The 24,723-nt window shown below is 39.3% G+C and overlaps 1 protein-coding gene across 5 annotated transcripts in view; it reads left to right on the top strand.

The window, feature by feature from the left end:
- Nucleotides 1–24,723, top strand: part of DIP2A (disco interacting protein 2 homolog A) — a 119,945-nt gene that overhangs the window by 54,050 nt on the left and 41,172 nt on the right. For 2 of the 5 annotated variants that reach the window (XM_020284795.2, XM_020284793.2), the window contains exons 6-9: nucleotides 472–600; nucleotides 12,522–12,641; nucleotides 14,539–14,736; nucleotides 22,434–22,525. In XM_020284795.2, the coding sequence (XP_020140384.1) occupies nucleotides 472–600; nucleotides 12,522–12,641; nucleotides 14,539–14,736; nucleotides 22,434–22,525 (539 nt within the window). Of the gene's footprint in view, nucleotides 1–468; nucleotides 601–12,521; nucleotides 12,642–14,538; nucleotides 14,737–16,289; nucleotides 17,624–22,433; nucleotides 22,526–24,723 lie in introns of those variants that run through there. The other 3 variants (XM_020284794.2, XM_020284792.2, XM_075997006.1) reach the window with 2 other exon arrangements.

The raw sequence follows: 24,723 nt of genomic DNA, 5'->3' as shown, positions 1-24,723 counted from the left end.
GGGACAGTTTAAATTTTGTAGTTTTATTCTTTGAAGCCTGCAAAGGTGTGGCCTCCAGCCTACTTTTCTGGGGGTTGGGAGTCTTCCTGTTTGTTTATAATGTAACAAAAATCGTTCCAATGACAACTGATTTCAGATTTGTTTCTGCTTCTTTGAGAGGGAATTTCTAAACTAAACTCTCCTCAGCCTGCTGTGGTTTACTCCGCACCTATCTCTGCTCTAGCTGGTGGTGTTCAGTCTAGATGCAGTTGAAAATAGAGTCACCTGTGCACACAGATCTCCACACAACACATCTGGGAGTGCACAGGGTCCCAGTATGCCTTTGTTCAGCCAGGAAAATGGAATTAATCAGAATACCACACATCTCACTTAGAACTCAGCTAGTGAAGCTTTAGACTAATGGGGTTTGAATGCAGCTTAATACTTGTGTGACTTACGGCCACTTTCCTTTTGGGTGTTTTCCAAAAGCAGATCTTCACTCTGCCCCTCCCGACGTCACCACGGGCCTCGTGGAGCATTCGCACTATGAGCGTCCACAGGTGGCTTCTGTGAGAGGTGTTCCTCGGGGGTGCGGCGGGAGCGTCCTGGAAACGGCAGATGGTGAGCATGCCTCTTTCTCGTTTTGAAACAGCAGAGCACAGATAAGCCAGCCACCAGTGTCAGTCAGTCGCTGGGAAGCTTCTTCATTTAGATGCTGCGTGGCAGTCAGTGTGAACACACGGACCGCACCTGCCGCAGAGCAGTCCCTCTAACTCTGTCCTGCAGCCTTTAGACTTGTCACAACAGATGTCATGGCTGACCAGGTGCAGGCTCAGAGACGTCAGTGGGATTTTCACAATGTCCTCATTATACCATTTCTTTCTGAAACAGTTTTCAGTGTCTTTTATCAGAATCACGTTAAATTTTTTCCCAAAGTACCAATTTAAGTCACAGAAAAATTCAGAGGAGCTCAGATCAAGGACCTTGCTGTGTATTGTGATCCTCCTAAACAATGTGTCCAATTTAGTGCAGTCTTTCATCTCCTTGTCAGATGCAGAAGAAAATTGCTGAGGCAGCATGAGAAGCTATATGTTGGTTAGACATGTTTTAAGCTTAATTAAGTGTAATTGACATATAATGAATGGTGCATGTTTAAAGTGTACAATTTAAAAAATTTTAAGGTATTCGTACATCCATGAAAGCATCACTACAAGATAGTGAATGTGTGGTGGCTCACGCCTATAATCCTAGCACTCTGGAGGCCGAGGCCGGAGGATCGCTCAAAGTCAGGAGTTCAAGACCAGCCTGAGCAAGAACAAGACCTCGCCTCTACTAAAAATAGAAAGAAATTATCTGGACAACTAAAAAAAAAAAAATACACACACACACACACACGTATATAAAATTAGCCGGGCATGGTGGCGCATGCCTATAGTCCTAGCTACTTGGGAGGCTGAGGTAGAATGATTGCTTGAGCCTAGGAATTTGAAGTTTCTGTGAGCTAGGCTGATGCCATGGCACTCTAGCCTGGGCACAGAGCCAGACTTGTCTCAAAAAAAAGATAGTGAATGTACTCAGCACTCCCAGAAGTGTCCTAGTGCTCATGGGTAAGCCCTCTGTTTGGCTCTTTCTGGATTTGCCCCACCCTTTCAGGCAACCATTTACTTTCAGACACTATAGATTAGTTTGCATTTTCTAAAATTTTATATAAATTGAATCATACAGTATTTACTCTTATTATCTGGTGTCTGACACTCTGCATAATTATTTTAAGATTCATTTATTTTCTTGTGTCAATAGTTCATTGCTTTTTATTGATTGATAACTCGTATTTTATTATCCGCATACACCATAGTTTATTTATCTATTCACCTGTTAGGTATTTTGATTCTTTCTCGATTTGGGCCCATGACAATAAAACTGCTATGAATAATCAGTCTCAGTCACATTTTTGTGTAGATGTGCACTCCCATTTCTTTTGGGTCAGTGCCTAGAAGTAGAAGGCTGGTGGTTGTGCATTTTACATTCTCACCATTTGTGATGCAAGTCCCAGGTCCTCTGCATCCTCTCCTATAGTTGGTATTATCTGTTTTTTAAATTGTAACTATCCTAATAGATATGTGGAAGAATCTTATTATAGTTTCAATTTATATTTCCCTAATGAATGACATGTTGATCATCTTTCTATGTGTTTATTTGCCATCAGTATATCTTTTTAGGAATAGTGTCTGTTTAAACTTTTGCCTATGTTTAAAAAAAAACATATTTTATATATATATATGTGTGTGTGTGTGTTTTTTTACTGTGTTTGTGCTCTTACTGAGTTTTGAGAGTTGTTTATATACGCTAGATGCAAGTTGTTCCTTCTCAGATTTATCGTTTGTTTGTTTTTTCCATTCTACGGCATGTTTTTTCATTCTTTTAAGTGTCTTTCAAAGATTAGAAGTTTTAAATTTTGATGAAATTCATTTTACCAGTTTTTTCTTTTATGGATTGTGCTTTTGTGTCATATCTAAGAAATCTTTGCCTAACCCATGGTCACAAATGTCTTCTCCTGTATTTTCTTCCAGAATAAATTTTAAGTTTTACATTTAGATATCTAGTCCATTTTGAGTTAATTTTAGCATAAGTATGCAGTGCGAATCAAAGTTAACATTTTTGTATGTGAAAATTTCATTATTTTAGCATCACTTATTGTGAAGACCATTCTTTCTCCACCAAGTTTTGTTGGCATCTTTAATGAAAATCTCCAGTAGGCCTTATGTGAGGGGGTCTATTTCTGGGCTCTGTATGTTGTTCCATTGCTCTATTTGTCTGTCCTTATACTGAGACCTTATATATCCATGATTACTATGGTTTTATAAAAATTCCTAAAATTACACAGTTTAAGTCTTCCAACTGTGCTTTCTTTTGTCATTTTTTTACCCTGATATCAAGAATCAGTCCAAACTGCTTTTCATTTTAGAAATTGTTTTGACTATTTTAGCTTCTTTGCATTTTAATATATATTTTAAAATCAGTTTGTCAATTGTTACAAAAATTCCTGCTGTGATTTTGATTGGTATTTTATTGAGGCTCTAGATCAATTTGGTGAGAATTGACATCTTAACAATATTTTATAGTTCAGTCAATTAAAATGGTATATCTCCCCATTTATTTAGATCCTTAAAAAATTTTTCAGTGTTGTTTTATTGCTTTCAGTGAATATATATTGCATATATTTTGTCAAAATTATCCCAAAATATGTTATTTTTGATGTTATTATAAAATAGTATTTACACTTTTCCTATTTTTGTTAGTCTTTAGCAATACAGTTGATTTTGTATATTGACTTCATATTAGTTCTAGTAGTGTTTTTTTGTAGATTCCTTAAGATTTTCTACATGCATGATCATGTTGTCTATGGATAAAGATAGTTTTATATTGTCTTTTCACATTGTATGTCTTTTATTTATTTTTCTTTCTTTATTGTAGTTTCTAGGACTTCCAGTACTATGTTGATAGAAATGTTGAGAGTGGGCCAGGCACGTAATCCTAGCTACCTGGGAGGCCGAGGCGGGAGGATTGCTTGAGCTCAGGAGTTCGAGACCAGCCTGAGCATGAGTGAGACCCTGTCTCTACTATAAATAGAAAGAAATTAGCTCAACAACTAAAAATAGAAAAAATTAGCCGGGCACAGTGGCACGTGCCTGTAGTCCTAGCTACCTGGGAGGCTGAGGCAGGAGGATCGCTTGAGCCCAGGAGTTTGAGGTTGCTGTGAGGTAGGCTGAGGCTGTGGCACTGTAGCCCAGGCAAGAGAGTGAGACTCTATCTCAAAAAAATGAAATGTTGAGAGTGGACATCCTTGCCTTGTTTCCAGTCTTAGGGGGAAAGCATTCATTTTTTTCATTTTTCAATTGTGATCTTAGCTACAGGTTTTTCATAGATGTCCTTTATCAGGTTGCAGAAGTTCCCTTGTTTGTTTGTTTTTTTCCCCGAGAGACGGAGTCCTGCTCTGTTGCCCATGCTAGAGTACAGTGGGATCATAGCTCACTGTAACCTCAAACTCCTGGGTGCAAGTGATCCTCTGCCTGAGCCCCCTGAGTGGCTAGGACTGCAGGTGTGTGCCATTAAGCCCAGCTAATTTTTAAATTTTTTGTGGAGATGGGGTTTTGCTATATTGCCTAGGTTGGTATTGAACTCCTGTCCTGAAGCAATCTTCCTCCCTCAGCCTCCCAAAGTGCTGGGATTATGGGCATGAGCCACCACACACCTAGCCTCCTCTTTTTTCTTTAATTTTCCTGAAAGTTTTTATCATGCTTTTTGTCAAATGATTTTTTTGACCTAATAAAATGATCATGTAATTTTTCTTTTGTTGTTTTTTCAAAATAGTAAATTATTTTAATTGAGTTTCCTCCTAATTTTTTGGTGTGTTAAAATACATATAACATAAAATTCAGCATTTTAATCATATTTAAGTGTACAGTTCAGTGGTATTAAATACATTCTTTTTTTTTTCAGAATATTATGGGGGTGTACAGGTTTGGTTACATAATTTGCTTTTGTACAGTTTGAGTCAAATTTATAAGTGTGTCCTTCACCCAGATAATATGCATTGTACCTCTCAGGTATGAATTTACCCATCCCTTTCTCCCCCCCCTTCCACCTACTTGATTTCTGTTGAGTGGTATTAAATACATTCTTAATGTTGTGCAGCTAGCACCACCATCCATCTCCAGAACTCTTTTCATCTTGTAAACTGAAACTCTACCCATAAATGCTAATTCCCCATTTCTCTCTCCTCTCAGCTCCTGGCAACCACCAGTCTGCTTTCTGTCTCTGTGATTTTGACTAAGTACCTCATACAGTACCTCATAAGTACCTCATATAAGTGGAATCATACAGTATTTGTTTTTTTGTGACTGGCTTACTAACATAATGTCCTCAAGGTTCATCTAGCATATACCAGAATTTCTTTCCTTTTTAAGGCTGAATAATATTCTATTGTATTAATATGAATACATTTTGATTATTCATCTTCTGTTGATGGACACTTGGGGTGGTTCCACATTGTAGCGATTGTGAACAATGCTGCTGTGAACATGAGTGTACAAATATCTCTTCAAGATTGTACTTTCAATTCTTTGGGGCACACACCCATAAATGGAATTACTGGATCATATGGTAATGTTTTGAGGAACCACTACACTGTTTTCCACAGTACATTTCTACCAACAGTATACAAGGGTTCCGATTTCTCCACATCCTCACCAACACTTGTTATTTTCTGGCTCTTTGATACTAGCCATCCTAATGGGTAGGAGATGATACCTTGTTTTGATTTGCATTTCCCTAATGATTAGTAATACTAAGCTCTTTTTATGGGCTTATTGGCCACTTGCATATCTTCTTTGGAGAATTATCTATTCAAATCCTTTGCCCATTTTGGAATTGGGTTGCTTGATTTTTTTGTTGTTGTTGTTGTTGAGCTTTAGGAATTCTCTGTGTACTTTGGATATTAATCTCTTTTCAGATACATTATTTGCAAATATTTTCCCCCACTCTGTAGGTTGCCTTTTTACTCTGTTGACAGTGTCTTTTGATTTACAAAATTTTAAAATTTTCATGAAGTTAAATTTGTCTATTTTTTTTCTTTCTTGCCTGTGCCTTTCTTATCATGTCCAAGAAATCATTGCCAAATTCAATGTCGTGAAGCTTTTGCCCCATGTTTTCTTTTAAGAGTCTTATAGTGTTAGGTCTTACATTTGGCTCTTTGATCCATTTCATTTTTGTATATGATGAGAGGTAAGGGTCCATCTTCATTCTTTTGCATGTGCAGTTTTCTTAGCACTATTTTTTGAAAAGACTGTCTCTTCCCCATTGAATGGTCTTGGCATCCTTGTCTATAATCACTCAACCATATATGCAAGGGTTTATTTCTGGGTTCTCTACTTTATTCCATTGGTTTATATGTCTGTCTTTATGCCAGTGCCACACTGTTTTTTGTTTCTTAAGAGATGGGGTCTCATTCTACAGCCTTGAGCTCCTGGGCTCAAGTGCTCCTTCCACCTCAGCCTCCCAAGTAGCTGGGACTATAGGCATGTGCTACCAAACCTGGCTCTTTTTTTTTTTTTTTTTTTCATCTTTTTAGGGACAGGGTCTTTCTCTGTAGCCCAGGATGGTCTTGAACTCCTGGCCTTAAGTGATCCTCCCGCCTCAGCTTCCCAAGTAGTTGGTATTACGGTGTGAGCCACTGCACCCAGCTCTACACTGTTTTGATTACTATAGCTTTGTAGTAAGTTTTGGAATCAGAAAGTATGAGGGTCCTCCAGCTTTGTTCTTTTTCAAGATTTTTTTTTTTTTGCTATTTAGGGTTCTTTGATATTCCATATGAATTTTAGATGAGTTTTTCTATTTCTGCAAAAAACATCATTGGGATTTCTATAAGGATTATGTTGAATCTATAGATTGCTTTGAGTAATGTTGACATCCTAGCAATATTAAGACTTCTAATCCATGAACATGGGATGTATATCCATTTATCTATTTCTTTAGTTTCTTTCAGCAATCTTTTGTAGTTGTCATTTTATAAGTCTTTTACCTTCTTGGTTAAGTCAGTTATTTTTAATGCTATTGTAAATGAAACTTTTTATAATTTCCTTTTCAGATGTTCATTGTTAGTATATAGAGATACAACTGATTTTTGTATGATGACTTTGTATCTTATTTGTTAATTCATTTATTAGTTCTTTTACAGTTTTTCTTGTGGAATCTTTAGGGTTTTCTACATATAAGATCATGTTATCTGCAGATAGATAATTTTACTTCTCCCATTCCTGTTTGAATGCCCTTCATTTTCTTCTTGCCTAAAAGCTCTGGCCAGGACTTTGTTACTATGTTGGCGTGAGGTGGCAAAAGCAGGCATCCTTATCTTATTCCTGAGCGTTGAAGAAAAGCTTTCTGTCTTTCACCATTGAGTGTGATATTTGCTCTGGGTTCTTCATATGTGACTTTTATTACACTGAGGTAGTTTTCTTCTATTCCTAGTTTGTTGAGTATTTTTTATCATGAAAGTGTGTTGAATTTTGTCAGATGTTTTTCTACGGTAATTTAGATGATCATATTTGTTTTTTCCCTTTCATTCTGTTAATGTGAGGTATCACATTGACAGATTTTCAAATGCTGAACCATCCTTGCAATCCAGAAGTAAATTCCACTTGGTCATGTTGTGTAATCTTTTAATGTGCTGCTAAATTCAGTTTGCTATTATTTTTGGAGGATTTTTGTGCCAATGTTTGTAGGGAATATTGGTCTATAGTTTTCTTTAATGCCTTTGTCTGGCTTTGGTAGCAGGGGAATATTGTCCTCATAGAATGAGTTTAGAAATGTTCCCTCATTTTCAATATTTTGGAAAAGTTTGAGAAGGATTGGGGCTAGTTTTCTTTAAATGTTTGGCAGAATTCACCAGCCATCAAGCCCAAGGCTTTTTTTTGTTAGGAGATACTTGATTAGGCTGGGCGCTGTGGCTCACGCCTGTAATCCCAGCACTCTGGGAGGCTGAGGCTGGAGGATTGTTTGAGCCCAAGAGTTTAAGACCAGTTTGAGCAAGAGTGAGACCCTGTCTGTACTAAACATAGAAAGAAATTAGCTGGACAACTAAAAATATATAGAAGAAAAAATTGCCAGGGTATGGTGGTGCATGCCTGTAGTCCCAGCTAGTCGGGAGGCTGAGGCAGAAGGATTCCTTAAGCCCAGGAGTTTGAGGTTGCTGTGAGCTAGGCTGATGCCACAGTACTCTAGCCCAGGCAACAGAGTGAGACTCTGTCTCAAAGAAAAAAAAAAAAAGAGAGAGAGAGAGATTTGATTACTGTTCAGTCTCTTAATTAGCTATATGGGTCTACTCAGATTTTCTATTTCTTTGTGACTTAGTCTTGGTATATTTTGTGTTTCTAGGAATTTGTCCATTTCATTTAGGTTCCACATTGATTTTTTTTTTTTTTTTTTTTTTTTTAAACAGACAGGCAGGAGTCTGTCACCCAGGCAGGAGTGCAGCAGCATGATCACAGCTCACTGCAACCTCAAACTCCCGGGCTCAAGTGATCCTTCTGCCTCAGCCTCCTGAGTAGCTGGGTCTACAGGCATGCACCACTGTGCCTAGCACTTTTTCTAGTTTCTTAAGGTGATTCTTAGGTCATTGGGTCTAGACCTTTCTTGTTTCCTAACATAAGTATTTAAAACTTTAAATATCCTTCTAAATTCTAGTTTTAACTGCATTTCACATATTTTGATACATTCTTTTCATTTTTAATATTCAGTTCCAGATTTTAAAAAATTTCCTTTATGCTTTCAATTTTGACCCATCTTTTTTAGAAGTGCATTATTTAATTTCAACAGATTTCCAAATATTCAGATATGTTTGTTATATATATAATTTATCCTCTTTTAAATTTATTAAAACTTTTTATACATATATATTATATAGACCAGCACATGGTCTATTTTGGTGAGAGTTCACTTGAAAATAATGTTTATTCTGTTGTTTGTGGGTTGATTTTTAAAAATAAATGACAGTTATAGCTACTTGGTTGTTACTTTAGTTTCAGTCTTCTCTATCCTTATTGATTTTCTGTCTACACGAGACAGGTGTTGGAGTTTCTAGCTATAATTGTGGATTTGTCAGTTTGTTCATTTAGTCTGTCAGTTTTTGTTCATGTATTTTGAAGTTGTGTTATGAGGCTTATACCTATTTAAGATTATTATGTCTTAATGAATTGACCCTTTCATTATTATAGAATTTTTCTTGGTGATATTTCTTGTTCTGAAATCTTCGACATTATTTTAGTATCTTCAACTATTTTATGAGTAGTGTTTACATGTAAATCTTTTCATCCTTTTATTTTTATTGTACCTGTCTTTATAATTTAAAATATTTCTTATGTTTATCATTTTATTCATTCTTACTTTAAGCAGTCTTTGCCTTTTCATTAGAATGTTTGAGCCATTTATGTCAGTGTAATTAGTGATACTGTTGGGTTTACATCTATGACCCTGTTATATTTGTTTTCTCTGTCTCCCACTCTCACTTAAAATATGTATACATTTTTATTTCACCCATCTGTTAATTTCCTTAACTTTCCCCTCCACTTTTTCTGCCTTCTATTGATTTAATTAAATTTTCTTTGCAATCTATTTCGCTCTGCTATTTTTTAGTGCTTGCAGTAGGATTTGCAGTATGCATCTTCATCTCATCACTGCATGCCTTCAAATAATATACTACCTCTACCTCAGTGTGGCAAAGATGGCATTTTAATAAATGTTATTGGGAGGGAAGCTTTTCAGAAAAAGTTAAAATTACATTCTTTTCTTACACGGTGACAAGGAAAAACTCCAAATGAATCAGATATCTAAATGTAAGGAATGAAGAATAGAAGGAAAAAATTGGCGAATTGTTCTTTAACCTTGTTATAGGCAAAAACTTTAAAATATGAATAAAAATCTGCATGCAATAAAAGAAAAGCTAGATGAATTTGATTACATGAAATAATCTTTTGCATGGTAAAATAATACCATCAAGAAAGCCAGGCCAGGTGTGGTGGCTCACAGCTGTAATCCTAGTACTCTGGGAGGCTAAGGCAGGTGGATTGCTTGCGCTCAGGAGTTCAAGACCAGCTTGAGCAAGAGCAAGATTCCATCTCTACTAAAAATAGAAAGAAATTAGCTGGCCAACTAAAAATATATAAAAAAAAGTTAGCCGAGAATAGTGGCGCATGCCTGTAGTCCCAGCTAGTCGAGAGGCTGAGGCAAAAGGATTGCTTCAGCCCAGGAATTTAAGGTTGCTGTGAGGTAGGCTGACGCCAATGATTCTCAATCACGGGCAACAGAGTGAGACTCTGTCTCTGAAAAAAAAAAAACAAGGGGAAAATACCCCAAATCAGATGGATCAGGGTCAGCAAACTAGTCTCATGGACTGGCAGCCTGTTTTTGTGAATAAAGTTTTAACGGAACACAGCCTGGCAGCCTGTTTTTGTGAATAAAGTTTTAACGGAACACAGCCATGCCACCTTTCACATATCTTCTGTGACTGCTTTCATGCCGCAGTGGCAGAGTTGAGTAGTTGTGACAGATATCGTGTGATCCGCGAGACAAAAATATATACCATCTAGCCCTTTAAGAAAAGGTTTGCTGATTCCTGGTAAAGGGGGGGAAAAGGCAAAAAAACCCGTGAACTGATAGTTCACAAAAAGACATGTAAAGGTATCTCTTATATAAAATGTTCAACCTTTTTCATAGTTAGAGAACTATCCATTATTGGTGGGAATGTAAAATAGCTTATTCTCTTTGACGGGAAACTGATGTTGGTGGGAGCCAGGGTTCTCACTGTGGACGTGAATGGGGGTGGCAAGAGAGGACCCATGGGCAGACTGAGGTTGGAAGTATGGGTGTGGACCCATGCTTTCTGATATGTGAATATGAGTCTGTTTATGCTTACCTGCGTGCACATGTATATTGCATAGGTAGGAGTGTGTGTATATGTGTGAGTGTGTGAGTGTGTGTGTGTATTATATGTGTGTATACTTTTTAGCTCTGTCTGCTAAACAAAGCATAGACGTTGCAGTAGCCAGGAGCACACACAGTGCCTGCACCTTCATCTTCAATACCTTTCTCCCCTCAGAAGACTAGGGTTCCTTGGAGAAATGGTTGATTCTAGGGAAGGGACAGTGTAGCGTAAAATGACTCTGAAACATTTTCTTTACATTATGACAGATTTCAGGCAGTGCTTTAAAAAAAAGGATGAGGTGTGGGGCATGTCACCTGTCAACTTGCAGGAGCACCCACTGCCTAAATCTGGGACAATTTGTGCATCAAAATAGTAAAGAATCATAATGACTTATAAAAAGTTGCCATGGCAGCAATCTATAAGTCCTTGCAGATGGATGGCTAGATAAGAATGCCAAGTGCTGACTGGAAAATGTAAATAGAGTGCTGGAGTTGGACAATTATTTTGGGACAATCGCAGTACAAATCGGTTCTGGCAGGAATGATCGATGGCTGTAAAATTCAGAGAGAAAGTTTGATGAGGATCAGGATAGTCACGTGGTCTTGAAATATATCCTCACACATTGCTTATTAGTTACACAGAAAAAAACAGTGACAATACAGTGGAGAAATCAGACAACACTTTGGGGCTGAAATCAGCTTTGCAGCAAGGCAGGTGACATCACGTGTTTCTGGACATGATATTCTGGTAGTGTTCCAGCTGGGAATGCAGCTCTTAAGCAAACTCACAGTGAGGTGCATTCTACTTAATGAAAAAGACAAGAACTGTACTTTCAAAATGTCGAGGTCATAAAGGACAAAGAATGGCTATGGGAATGTTCCACATTAAAGGGGACTAAAAGGGTGTCAGTACTTGATTCTAGACTGACGTCTTTACTAGAGGGAAAAACGCTGTGAGAGGATATTATGGTGTCACTTGCCCCCTCGCAGCAGGTGGTGGGTGCGTGAACCTTCCCTACCTGCAGGTGGGTGTGCTCAGGGGCCGGGCTCCTCTACAGCAGTGCTCCCTACAGGGTTTTTGCTTGTTTCACTCAACAAATGGTGAACTGTTTCAGGGCAGACTCTTATCTATCTTGTTTGCTGACTTTCCATTTCCCAGAACAATGTTTCTTAATAATTACTGAGGACAAAGAGCTTTTAGTTTGTGTGGGTCTTCTTGATATTTACCAATTAGAAATTAAAACTAAATTTTAAAAAATATTTATTAATACATTTAAAAATAACAAGACCAGGCACAGTGGTTCACGCCTATAATCCCAGCACTCTGGGAAGCTGAGATGAGATCGCTTGAGGTCAGGAGTTTGAGACCAGCAGGAGCAACAGCAAGACCCCATCTCTACAAAAAATACAAAAATTATCTGGGTGTGGCTGTCTGGCCTGAGGTCCCAGCTGCTCAGGAGGCCGAGGCAGGAGGATCACTTGAGCCCAGGAGTTTGAAGTTGCTGTGAGCTGTGATGATGCCACTGCACTCTAGCCTGGATGACAGAGTGAGACTCTGTCTCTAATAAAATAAAAAATAAAAACAAATTCATTACATGTTAACATAAATAATGTATACTTACCAAAAAATTTCCCAAACAGCAAATATTTAGTGAGATGAATTGGCTTGCTTTATTGAAGCAAGCTTTATTGATGAATTGGCTGCCAGTCTCTCTTCTGGCAGGCGTGACATAAGCATCTGAAAAAAGGCAGATGACATCTCAGCATTATCATGGAATGGTCTGGACCCCATGAGCTCCCATAGAAGGGCCTTGGGCACTCCTGGGGTCCCCAGACCACTTTAAATACTGCTAGCTTAGAACAAGTCCTACTTCCTGGAAGTCATTCAATAAATGCCATTAAATGAATTAATTCCAAAATGACTCTTTCATGGAGCTGGCACCTGGCTGGATCTGTGCATTCTGCTGCACTCGTGCAGTTTGTCCTCAGGCCTTGTGCCTGTGTCCACTTCTCCAGAGGGTGTGATGCATCCTGGACTCAGTGTTCTTCTGTCCTTCCTGTAACAGGTGTCCCCGTGAACAGTAGAGTGTCCTCCAAGATCCAGCAGCTTCTAAACACCTTAAAGAGGCCAAAGCGCCCTCCTCTGAAGGAGTTCTTTGTGGATGATTTTGAGGAACTATTGGAAGGTAAGAGTTGTCTGTCTGACTTTGAGCTTTTGTTTTGCGTGAGCAGGGTGGCTGTGAAGTCCGGAAACACACAGGCAAATGTGCATCGTGTGTGGGTTATTGCCATCATGTTACCTGTCACACAATGAAGTAATATACTCTGTTTCCAGACTCTCTGGTCACTCTGTAATTGTGAATTTAGAATAACAGGATTACTTGCTTCATTTGAGCAGGTAGAAAATCTGTTGCTCATATTAAAGTGATTTAGCATTTCTCTAGGCATCAGGTCCAGTGGTTGATTCATAAAAATACTTCATAAAAATACTTCTAAGCCAGGCGAGGTGGCTCACGCCTGTAATCCTAGCACTCTGGGAGGCTGAGGCGGGTGGATTGCTCAAGGTCAGGAGTTCAAAACCAGCCTGAGCGAGACCCCGTCTCTACCATAAAAATAGAAAGAAATCAATTGGCCAACTAATATAAATTAGCCGGGCATGGTGGCTCGTGCCTGTAGTCCCAGCTACTCGGGAGGCTGAGGCAGGAGGATCGCTTGAGCCCAGGAGTTTGAGGTTGCTGTGAGCTAGGCTGACGCCACGGCACTCACTCTAGCCTAGGCAAGAAAGTGAGACTCTGTCTCAAAAAAAAAAAAAAAAATACTTCTGAGGCTGGGCACAGTGGCTCACGCCTGTAATCCTAGCACTCTGGAAGGCAGAGGCGAGAGGATTGCTCAAGGTCAGGAGTTCGAAACCAGCCAGAGCAAGAGTGAGACCCAGCCTCTACTAAAAATAGAAATAAATTAATTGGCCAACTAAAAATATATAGAAAAGAATTAGTTGGGCATGGTGGCACATACTTGTAGTCCCAGCTACTCAGGAGGCTGAGGCAGGAGGATCGCTTGAACCCAGGAGTTTGAAGTTGCTATGAGCTAGGCTGACGCCATGGCACTGTAGCCCAGGCAACAGAGTGAGACACTGTCTCAAAAAAAAAAAAAACACTTCTAAGGTTATATTATTTAAATTTTTATTTAAACTTTTAAATCTGAAATTCTTGTCTTCTCATGGTTTTAAAGTATTCAATTTTCAGCATAGATTTGGCCCCTTTTTAGAATCTTAGCCTTTCATTTATGAATGAAAAGTATAGTTAGAAAGAAAGTATATGGATTTATTTTTTAAAAAGAAAACTAGCAAGAAGCAGAAAGGAGTATAAACCAGAAACAAATCAGTACAGCATTCGAGTGTGTTGGCAGAGCCTCAGAGCCCACGCCAGCCCCAGGCCTCTTGCGGAGGGTTGCTGTGGCAGATTGACCCAGCCTCCTCCATACCTGAGGACTAGACATCGCTTTAGGATGCTGTTTCCTCTCTTTAATCAGACAGTGCCTTTCAAATTCAGAGTTCAATGGTATGAATGCTTCTTAGAGCAGTCTCTCTTAGTGCTTCAGCACCTTTTAGTTATATAACCACTGGAAGTAGACTTTACTTTTTCTTTCAACATGGCGACAGTTGTTCTGGTGCCTAGACTGAAGTGGTTCTGCTGTCTGTGATCCTGTGTGAACAGGTCACTAGGTCCCGTCCCCCGGCTGTTAACTGCTGCTGTACTGGGGTTGTGAGCATTAAAGGTGCCACAGTCCAGTCCAGAGGATGGGAGAAACACCATCTTGGGGTTTCCTTTATCATGTGAGGCTGTGGTTAGCAGGATGGTGGGTTGTTACTAACCTCATTTCAAAACCATTATTATCTATGACTTTAGTCCTTTGGTTAATTGGTTTGTAATTATGATAAGATAAAAAAAAATCTAACCAAATTATTGTAAGCTTTTTATAGTTGGAATTAAAAAACAGAATTATAAAATATGAATGCTTAAAAACAGATTATATGCATGGTATTCTGAAATACTGATTTTTAAATTTTGATTTTGCTCATAGTTCAGCAACCAGATCCAAATCAGCCCAAGCCTGAGGGAAATCAGATGGCAGTGCTGCAAGGGGAGCCCCTGGCTGCGGGGGGTCCCTGGCCTCCGTCACTGCTGGCCGCCTTGCAGAGGTGGGGCACCACACAGCCCAGAGCCCCGTGCCTGACTGCCCTGGACACGACCGGAAAGGCCATCTGCACTCTCACCTACGGCAAGTAGTGACAGAAACAATGTGTTTCTGGTTTAACTGTGAAATATGGCACAGTATACAATACAGACATGTAGCTTGATAAGTACTGTAAACCAGATTCCTGAGAAACCAACACCACTGGCAGATAAATAGAATATTACCTCACTCTGGGTGTCCCTCCCTCCCACCCCACCAGAGAGGACTGGTCTCTATTCACGGTGACTGTCACTGCTTGGGTGTTGAGTGTTTGAGTGTTTTGAGTCTTCCATAGATGCATTCTGAACAATGTAGTTTAGTTTTGTCTTAATTTGAACTTTGCATAAATGGAATCATACAATTATGTATTTTTTTGTGTTTGGCATCTTTCGGTTCCATGTTGTTTTTATGGAACACAAACTGTAAGCATGTACACAGCTTGATGCATTTCACAGAGCGAATACACTCCTATAAGGAGTGCTTAGAGCAAAAGTGTTGCCCGGTCCCCGTCCCCTCATTTCATGCCCCTTCCAGCACGGACATCTTCCTACACAGGGTAACCATTGTCCTGACTACTCACACCACTGGCTTTACCTGTTTTTAAATTTTATCTAAACAGGATTATATAAAAAGTATTTTTTTGTGTGTTTCTCTTCATTTACTCAACATGTAGACTCTTCCATTGTTGTATGAAATAGTAATTAGTTTATTCTCATCCATTGTTGTATGAAGTAGTAATTAGTTTATTCTCATCAATGGATATTATTTTATTGTATAAGTATTCCAGAACTTATTTACGTACTCTCCAGTAGATAGACAACATTGGTTGCTTCCACTTTGGGGCTATTGTGTATAGTGCTGTCATGAACATTGCTGTGTGAGTCTCTTGGTAAGCTTACGTGGGCATTTGTGCTGGGTGTAAACAGCAGTGTAGTTATTCTTCAGGACATGCTGTCAAGCAGCTTTCCCAAGGGGTTGCAGCGTTTTCACTTCCACAAGCAGAGTATAGAGAGTTCCAGTTGTTCCGATTTCTCACCAGCTCTTGAAGCTGTCCGTTTATTTCATGTTAGTCTTTCTTGTAAGCATGTTGCAGTGTCAGGTTATGGTTCTAATTTGCGTTTGCCTGATGACTGATGATGCTATTCATATGCTTATTGGCTATTTGAATGTCCTCTTTTATGAACTATTCAAGTCTTTGCCTCATTTTTCTATTTGCTTGCTAATATTTTATTTCTTTATATATTTCAGATACATATCTTTTGTCAGATTCATGTTTTGCAAATATCCTCTCCCTGTTTGGATTGCCTTTTAACACTTTTCACTGTGGCTTTTGATGAAGGAAAAGTCCTAATGTAATTTAGTCTAATTTATCTGGTTTTTTCCCTTGATTGTGGTTAATTTTTTGTCCAGTTTAGAAACTCTTTGCCAACCTTAAGATAGAAAGATAGCCTCTGACATTCTTCTAAAAACTTTATTGTTTTACTTTTCACATTTAGGTATTATGATATATCTAACAGGGGTGGGGAACCTGCGGCCTCAAGGCCACATGTGGCCTCTAGATCCCTGAGTGTGGCCCCTCTACTGAATACAGACTTTGCAGAACAAATCCCTTGTTCTATACAATTTGGATTCAGTCAAAAGGCTTCACCCAAGGATCCAGAAGGCCACCTGTGGCCCCAGGGCAGCAGGTTTCCCACCCCTGATAGTATTTAATTTTGTGTATAGTGTGAAGTTAGAGTCATTTTCTTACTTTATGAATATCTAATTGACTCAGTATCATTTACTGAAAAGGCAATCCTTTCCCAAAGCATTACAGTGTTACTTTTTCATATATCAGGTGAAAAACATTCTTGTGGGCTCTGGGCTCCTGTTACTCAGTCTGTGTCTGTCCACTCTGAATTACTGTAGCTTCATGAGTCCTCTAGCTCTGTGATTGTTTCTGAAGATTGCCTTGACTGTTCTTGGCCCTTGTATTTTCAAGTAAACTTGAGAATCAACTTATCAATTTCCATCAAAATTCCTACTGGGATATTGATTAGCATGGCATTGAATCTATAGTTCAATTTGAAGAGAATTGATATTACATGTTGAGCATCCCAAAATCCAAAATGCTTCAAAAACTGAAACTTCGTGAATACAGACATGCTGCCCAAATGAAATGCTCATTGGAGCTTTGGATTTACAAGTTTTTGATTTGGGATGCTCAACTAGTAAGTATATATAATGCAAATATTCCAGAATCCAAAAGAATTCAAAATTTCAAATACTTCTTTCTGTTCCCAAGCATTTCAGATAAGGAATAATCTATATTATAATTGTCTTGTCTTATTTTGGAACTTTCCATTTTATGACTATGGAATATTTTCCCCTTCTTAAAGGCCTGCCTTTATTTCTCTCAGTAATGTTTTTATACTCTTTTTTGTTTGTTTGTTTCTTTTTTAGAGATGGGGTCTTGCTGTGTTGCCCAGAGTTGTCTGGGACTCCTGGGCTCAAGCAATCCTGAATAGCTGGGATTACAGGTGTGAGCCACTGTGCCTGGCTATTTATCTATACTTTTGAGTAAAAAAGTCTTGAGCATTTTTCATGAGATTTATTCTACTGTAAACAATATAATTTTTATACAGAATTTACTTTTGTATATAGAAGTGCAATTGATTTTTAAAATAGTGACTTTGTATCCAGTGATCTTGCTAACGTTTGTTCGTTAATTAGTAGTTTGTTCATATATCTTTTAGATTTCCTGTGTACAAAAATCATGTCATCTGTGACCAATGACAGTTGTTATTTTGACCTTTCCAATGCTCACACCTTTATTCTTTCTCTTGCCTTTCTGCACAAGCTAGCACCTCCAGCACAGTGTTGACTAGAGCAGTGTTGAAGAGTGGGCGTTCTTGCCTCTTTCTCCATCTGAGGAAAAGCCTTTGGTAATTAGGTATGATGCTTTCTGTAGTTTTGTTTGCTTGTTTTTGGGTAGAAATTCTTTGTTAGATTAAGAAAGTTCCCTTCTGTTCCTTGTTTGCTAAAAGTTTTTATCATGGTTGGGACTGAATTTTGTCAAATGCTTTTTCTGCTCTAGCAAGATGATAATGTGGTTTTTCCTTTCCCCTCCTCTGTTAATTTGAATTACATTGATTAATTTTCAAATGTTAAGCACCCCTGCATTCCTGGAATAAAGTCCACTTGGCTATGATAGCTTATCATTAGTTATAATTCCTTAGTAAAGGAACTCATTGCCCACCATCAAGGAATGTGGTTAGCTCACAGCCTCCACCTGTTAAATTTCAGCTCTCAAGTCTAGGTCATGCTCTTGGTGGGGCAGCCCCTGGCTAGTAACTAAGCAAGGTGGTGGTGCAAGGGCCTGGTCATATCTGCTCAGCAGCACTTTCCTTGTAAACAGTCTTGGGCTTGCAGAGACTTTCTCAGATCCACATTGTGGTTTGACAGCTCCTGCACAATCTTGCTACTCCTTTTTCCCTTCACAGGTTTTATTCTCTAGTAACCCTTTTGTGTGTCTAAATCTGTCTCAGTGTCTGCTTCTTGAAGAACCCAGCCTATGACACACTTTCTCTTTTTTTGCATCCTTCTTGTCTTGTAGTTTAAGTCTGTATTTATTACACAGCGTAAGATATTACTGCCACTGTTTTTTAAAACTCAGTCATACATTTTGTTTGTTTTAATTTACTTTCCTTCCCGCAATCCTACATTTTCCTGTGTAATCATTTCCTTTTGGCCTGCAGAACTTCCTGTATGTTTGTTATATAGTAGGTTTGCTGGTGAAGAAGTCTGTCAGTACTTGTCTGACAACAATTTATTTCATCTTCATTTTTGAAGGTTATATATGGTGGTTATTTATCCTCTTTCACCTATACAAATATATTGTTATTGGCTTTTGAGAAGATAGCAGACTATTGGTGTCCTTTTGACTGTATTATGTCTTTTTTTTTCTAGCTGCTTTTAAAAAGTTCTTTTTCTTTGGCTCACAGCTGTTTTTCTATGACATATTTAGATGTGGTATTCTTTGAAATTTTCCTGTGATGTTCTTTGAAATTTTCCACAAGTCCACTGGGCTTCTTGAATCTGTAAGATGGCATCTTTCACCAGTTTTAGAAAACTACAGCCATCATCTCTTGATATATTGCTTCTTCCCCAATTTTTTTCTTCTCTCTTTCTGGGACTCCAGTTACACTTACATTATACCTTTTATCTGAGTCTCACATGCCTTTAATGTTCTCTCTTATATTTTGCATTCTTTTTCTATATATATATTTCAGTTTGAATATTTTCCATTTTCCTTTATTCAAATTCCCTAATCCTGTCTTCTAAAATTTCTAGTCTGTGGAACTCCTGGCAAGTTCTCTTCTAATTACTATTCTAGTTCTCTGGGGGAAAGTTCTTCATCATCCCGTGTGTTTTCCTCACCTGTTCCTTTGTTGCCTTGAGTGCACTCAGTAATTATTGTAATTGAAAGTCTTTGTGAGGCAGCTCCAGTGTCTGGTCACCTTTGGGTCTGTTGCTGTTATCTGTGATTTCTCTTGGTTTAGGTCAGGGGAACTTCTCTCTGGGGATGCCTAGTATTTTTTGACTGAATATTGTGTGTTGTGTGTAAACACATTATGGAGGGTCCAGACCATGCCGTCTTCCCTAGGAGAGTAGAGTGGGGACTGTTACTGTAGTCCACCAGGGCTGGCCCCACCACCTCTGCTCTTCTGGCTCTCCAGAGCTTTCCACCCAGGCTCGGGGTATCCATGTGTCCCTGTCCTTCATGGGTTCCCAGCCTTGGTGTTGGTCTCATGGCAGTTTCAGAATTCCACTCTGCTTTTCAGAGATTTCCTGCAGGGTTTCCAGTCTTCTGCTGCATACAGCCTGAGCATTCAGCGCATATAACGAGGGGAGGTGACTGTGCTCTTGGGGCTCCCCGTCTCTGATGAAAGCTCTGTGGGTTCCTCCTGCAGGGGCAGCACAGGGCCCCCCGTGGGGGCTGGAGCCTATGAATACCCAAGTGTGAAGATACCTGTGCCCAGTCAGCTGAGCTCCCTGAGGGTTTTCCCTTTCTGGAGCCCAACTCCTCTAGTTGTCTTTGCTGCCTCCAGCAGATGGTTCATGCGTTCTGTTTGTAAACTGATTTCAGGTGGGAGTGCTGATCTGTGGCAGCAGAGTCTGTTACTGTTATGCTTTTAAAATTCATTCACGTCAATGGCTGTGGTTCATTCATTGCTATCGCAGGATGAATAGACCGGGATTTCCTTATCCTTCATACCGTTGGTGGACATTTGGGTTGTTTCCAGGCTATGCTCTTAGAAGCAGTGCTCCTAGGAAGACCTAGCATAAGGTTTTGAAGGCTGAGTACTCAGGAGTTGAAGCTTGGTCTGGGGTCGTATCTTTATGGTGACTGGGAGGTAACGCCACACGTTTCCAGTCTGTGCTCACCCCATCAGTGCTGCATCCCACCTGCTCCCAACGTTGTGAGAACTTGGCATTGTCAGGCTGATTAATTTTAGCTGATTTCCAGTTCTGGTGGCCAGTCCTTTTCAGGGGCGTGCTGCAGCTGTTTTCCCTGCCATGTGGCTGGCTCTTCACTCTGCGATGGTAGCTTAGTGAACAGAAGCTGCGTCCACTCTCACCTTCTTTGCTTTTATGACTTGTGCATTTTGTGTTCCCTTTAGGACACTTTCCCTAGGCCGAGATCATGAAGTTACTCTGTTAATTTGGGAAAGTGGTATTGTTTCACCCTTTGCATTTAGATCTGCTGTCTACCTGGAATGCATTTTGTGTATGGTGTGGGATGGTATGAAAAAGAGTGTCTTAGCTATTCTTGCCCTGTGTATTTCAGGTTACTTTTAGAATTAGCTTGTCAAGTGCCACAACGTACCTGTTGAGATTTCGATTAGCATTGCTTTGAATCAGTGTAAGGAGAATTAACACCTTTGCATGTTGAGCATTCCAGCCCACGGACACAATGTCTCCCTCCATCCATTCAAATCTTTTTACTTTATCTCAGTAATATTTTATGGTTTCTGTGAGGAGACTTTGCCTATTTCTTGTGACACTTATTCATAGGTATTTAGTGTGTGTATTTTAGTCTCATTGTCAATAGTATCATCAAAAAATTTTACTTGCTCTTATTGCTAGAATGTAGACATCAAACGGAGTTTGTATGTTGATTATTTACCAGCCTTGCTAAATTCAGTTACAGAAGGTGCAGTAAGGTATATACTATCATGTTAACTGCAAGTAACAACAGTTCTATTTCCATCCATTTTATCTATTTTCTCCCCGTTTTGCACTGATTAGAACTTTGAGTAAAATGTTGAAAAGAGATGTCCTTGGCTTGCTTCTGTTTTCAGAGGGAAAGCATTCAATATCTGCCCATTAATTATGGTGTCTCCTGCTGGAGTTTTTAAAGACGCCCTTTGTTACACTAAGGAAGTGTGCTTCCTTTCATCTGAGCTTAAGAAGGATTTTGAAAAATCATTTATAATCATTTTAAAATCATGGGTGATTGTTAAATTTCTTCAATTTACTGCAATTTATCGAGGTGATTGTTTTATTTTTCACCTTTATTCTGTTAATGTGGCAAATTAGGTTGATTTTCTGGTAAACCTCTTTACATTTATTCCCAGGATAAAACTGGGTTGGTCATGAGGCATTATTCTTTGTATACATAGCTGGATTCAGTTTGGGAATCTTTATGTATTACAGTTGTTATCATCTTGAATTAACCTTTTAGAAGAGGCTAAAACTATTTTGAGTTGATTTTTTTTTCTTATTTATTTCTCAGGTCCCACAGTTCAGTGTTTCACAGTGTTACACCTGAGTTTTATTTATCACAGTGGCATTTGTGCATTCATCTGGAGGGCAGGGGTGCCCAGCCTTGTTGTGGTTGTGCCACAGGAGCTGGAGAGGGGCTGAGTGATGACCGTTGCATCTCTGAGAGACTGTGTAGGGGATATTACGGCTGCTCGAGGGGTTGGGGAGGGACTCAGGTGTTTCAGTCCTCCTGGCCTGTTACACGCCCTTCTCTGTTACCTCCCTAGATATCCTAGTCCTCTGGACTTGTCCTCCGTCTCACCTCCTGCCTTCCTCAGCAAAGCTCTCTTAGCTGCGTGCTCACCAGGGCTGTGCACCAGGGGGACATGTGGCAGGAGGGACCTCACAGGGCAAAAAGGCCTGGCTCCTGGGCTCTGGACCCGGGGTGAGGTCCACACGCACTGCTCCAGCAGCCAGTGGCTCTCTAGAGTAATGAACAGAGACAAAGATGTGACCTACTCATGAATTGTTGTAAAGATTAAGTGAATTATGCGCCATTCTTATAAGTGATGTAATTGAGGGATATCTAATGTCATAAAAATGCATTCACAGTGCAATGTTAATTGAAAATAGCTGGGTGAAGTATCACATTTCTTGAAAATTACACATACATGTATATATGCATGTGTGTATGTATATGTACACACATATACACATATATATAGAATATTGGTTTTTTTCTTCTGGATTTTCTATATTCCAAATTTTCTATAGTGAAATCCTGCTTTATTTTTGTATTAAGAAAAATCTGTCAGTTATTTTTAAGAGAATACTATAATGTTCATCACAGCATTGTGCAGAATAGTTATTAGTTGGAAATTACCTGAATCTCCAGTAACAGGGTAATGGTATGTTATGAGGCTTTATGATTGCTACATTAAAATGTTAATTATTTCATAAATTTTACATTGCTTAGTATTTTTATTTTATTTTAGGCAAACTTTGGAGTCGGAGTTTAAAACTAGCTTATACTCTACTTAATAAACTGACTAGTAAGAATGAACCACTACTTAAACCTGGAGACAGAGTAAGTAACTAGAATGTGCTTTATTGGAGTAAGCAAAAACAGAGACTTTAAAAACCTGTTTCATTGAAATCAGTGTTCTGTCAGTTGGTTAGAATCAAGCATTAATACAAGGCATTTAAAGTCAGCATTTAATATAAAGCATTAAAAAACATTAAGTATGGGGAAAGTTTGTGATACAGAGTAAAATGATTGTTCTTATTCTGTCATTGTCCACTGATTCCGCATCTTCTTTTCTGTTTGACTTCACATATGTTGATATTCATAAATGTTAAATTTCCAAAACTTAGATTTTATGAATTAACATTGGCCCAACTTTGAAGGTCCATGTGCTTGGTATTCATCTCCTTCCCTGTTTCATGTGTCCAGGCAGCTCCTCTGATCTGCCTGCCACGTAAAACACAAAAGGAACTGTAGGCTGATTCCCTTGTGCTACACGGCCCTGTAGAGTTGGCAGTAGCCACGTGGGATAGGGAAAGAGATAAACTTAAATTAACCAAAATTAAATAAAATTAAAAATTTAGTTCCTCATTTACACAAACCACATTACAAGAGCTCAGGAGCCACATGCAGCTAGAAAATTTCCATCGTCCTAGAAAGTTCTGTTGGACAGTACTGCTGTGGGCAAGCTGAACCGGACTGGAGGAGCCCAGGTGTACTAGGAAGTCCAGGGTGGAAGAAAGGAGAATGTGGTGGAAACCTGTGTACGTACAAGTGAGGAGGTTACCTGTGTCAGGTCAGCAACAACGAAAGCCAGGGTCTGACAGCTGGCAGGCAGCCCCAAGGAGCTCTTTCAGTGCCTCACCAGGAGCCAAGGACAATTGAGAAGGAAGCATCAGTATGAAAGAAAACAACCAAAGGCAAAGAAAAGAACAGAAAAGAAAAGGGAAGATGGAGGGAAGGAAGGAAGGGAGGGAGGGAAGAGGAAATAAATAAACTTGGAGGAAAGGTAGATACAGAAAACAAATTTTTTGAAAGTTAGTATCCCCAGAGATCTGAGATGAAGTTGTCCCATAGGTCAAGAGAAGGATGCTGGTAAGAAAGACTAAGTGGTGCAAAGTAGGAGAAAAAATAAGACAAAATTAAAGACTTGGTCAGGAAGACCTAATGTCCAGCTGATGGCAGGAGTCCGGGAGGAGAAAGGACAGAAAGCAGAACGTGATAAGTAGCAGTGTCCTGACTCTAGAGCGTAAATTCCCAGAGTGCGCAGACCACACCAGAGCGTGCGGTGGGATCACACACAGCACTTGGGGTGCAAAGAAGAATCTCCAACCTTTCAGGGCAATAAAAGTAGAATCAGCAATCACAGTGGCTTCGGGACTTCTCAGCAGTGAAACTGGAAGAGAGTGGAGTGATACTTCAAAACTTCAGAGGGAATATGATTTTTAACCTATAGTTCTATTGCCAGAGATTGAACAAATGTGAGGGTGGCATAACCATTTTCAGACATGCAGGACTCAAAAAACTTCGGTTTGCGAGCACTCTTTCTTGGCAAGTCCCTAGAGCATGTGCTTCAGCCAAATGAGTGAACAGGGTCCAAGCAGGAGAGCCACAGTGGAGTCCAGGATGACCACAGATGACCAGCCAAGGGGCAGCCCAGACAGCACCAGGAGGCCAGAGGCCCTGGGATGGGGTAGGGGGTTGGCAGCAGGTGGGCTCACCTGATTGACTGGTTACTTGGAAAATATTATTGCTAGGTATTTGATACATCTGGTGGAGCATTTTAGTGCAGATTAGCTGGGACATACATAGAAAACAAAGCAAGTGACAGTGGTGGTAGCCGTTACCATCAGAAAAGAAAGGAAACGTACTTGGCTATAAAAAGGTAAAAAGTATGAGAACGATAGTTTATGATATATTGTGCTGATAGATGAGGTTTTATGTTGTGCTTTAGAATGAGCCTGTAAGATGCTCTGATTTATGTTGTGCTTTAGAGTGAATCTAAGAATCACTGATTTATTTTTCTTGAAAAATACTCTTGCAAGGGCAAAGACTTCCAGATACTCCTTGACGTGCAAAAGAACCCATGTAGTTAAGGTTAATAGTAAAAAGATCAACAGGGTCACAGTGAGTGAATTAATTATCAGAGATTGGTAGCAAATTCAACTTCCTATGATATTATACTTTATACAAATGAATACAACTATTCATAACAAATTCTCTAAAAATTATATTTTCCATATCAAACATCTAGTCTCAAG

Source organism: Microcebus murinus, chromosome 1 (genome assembly GCF_040939455.1).
Source record: "Microcebus murinus isolate Inina chromosome 1, M.murinus_Inina_mat1.0, whole genome shotgun sequence".
NCBI lineage: Eukaryota > Metazoa > Chordata > Mammalia > Primates > Cheirogaleidae > Microcebus > Microcebus murinus.
This window is presented reverse-complemented; position numbering and strand designations above follow the sequence as displayed.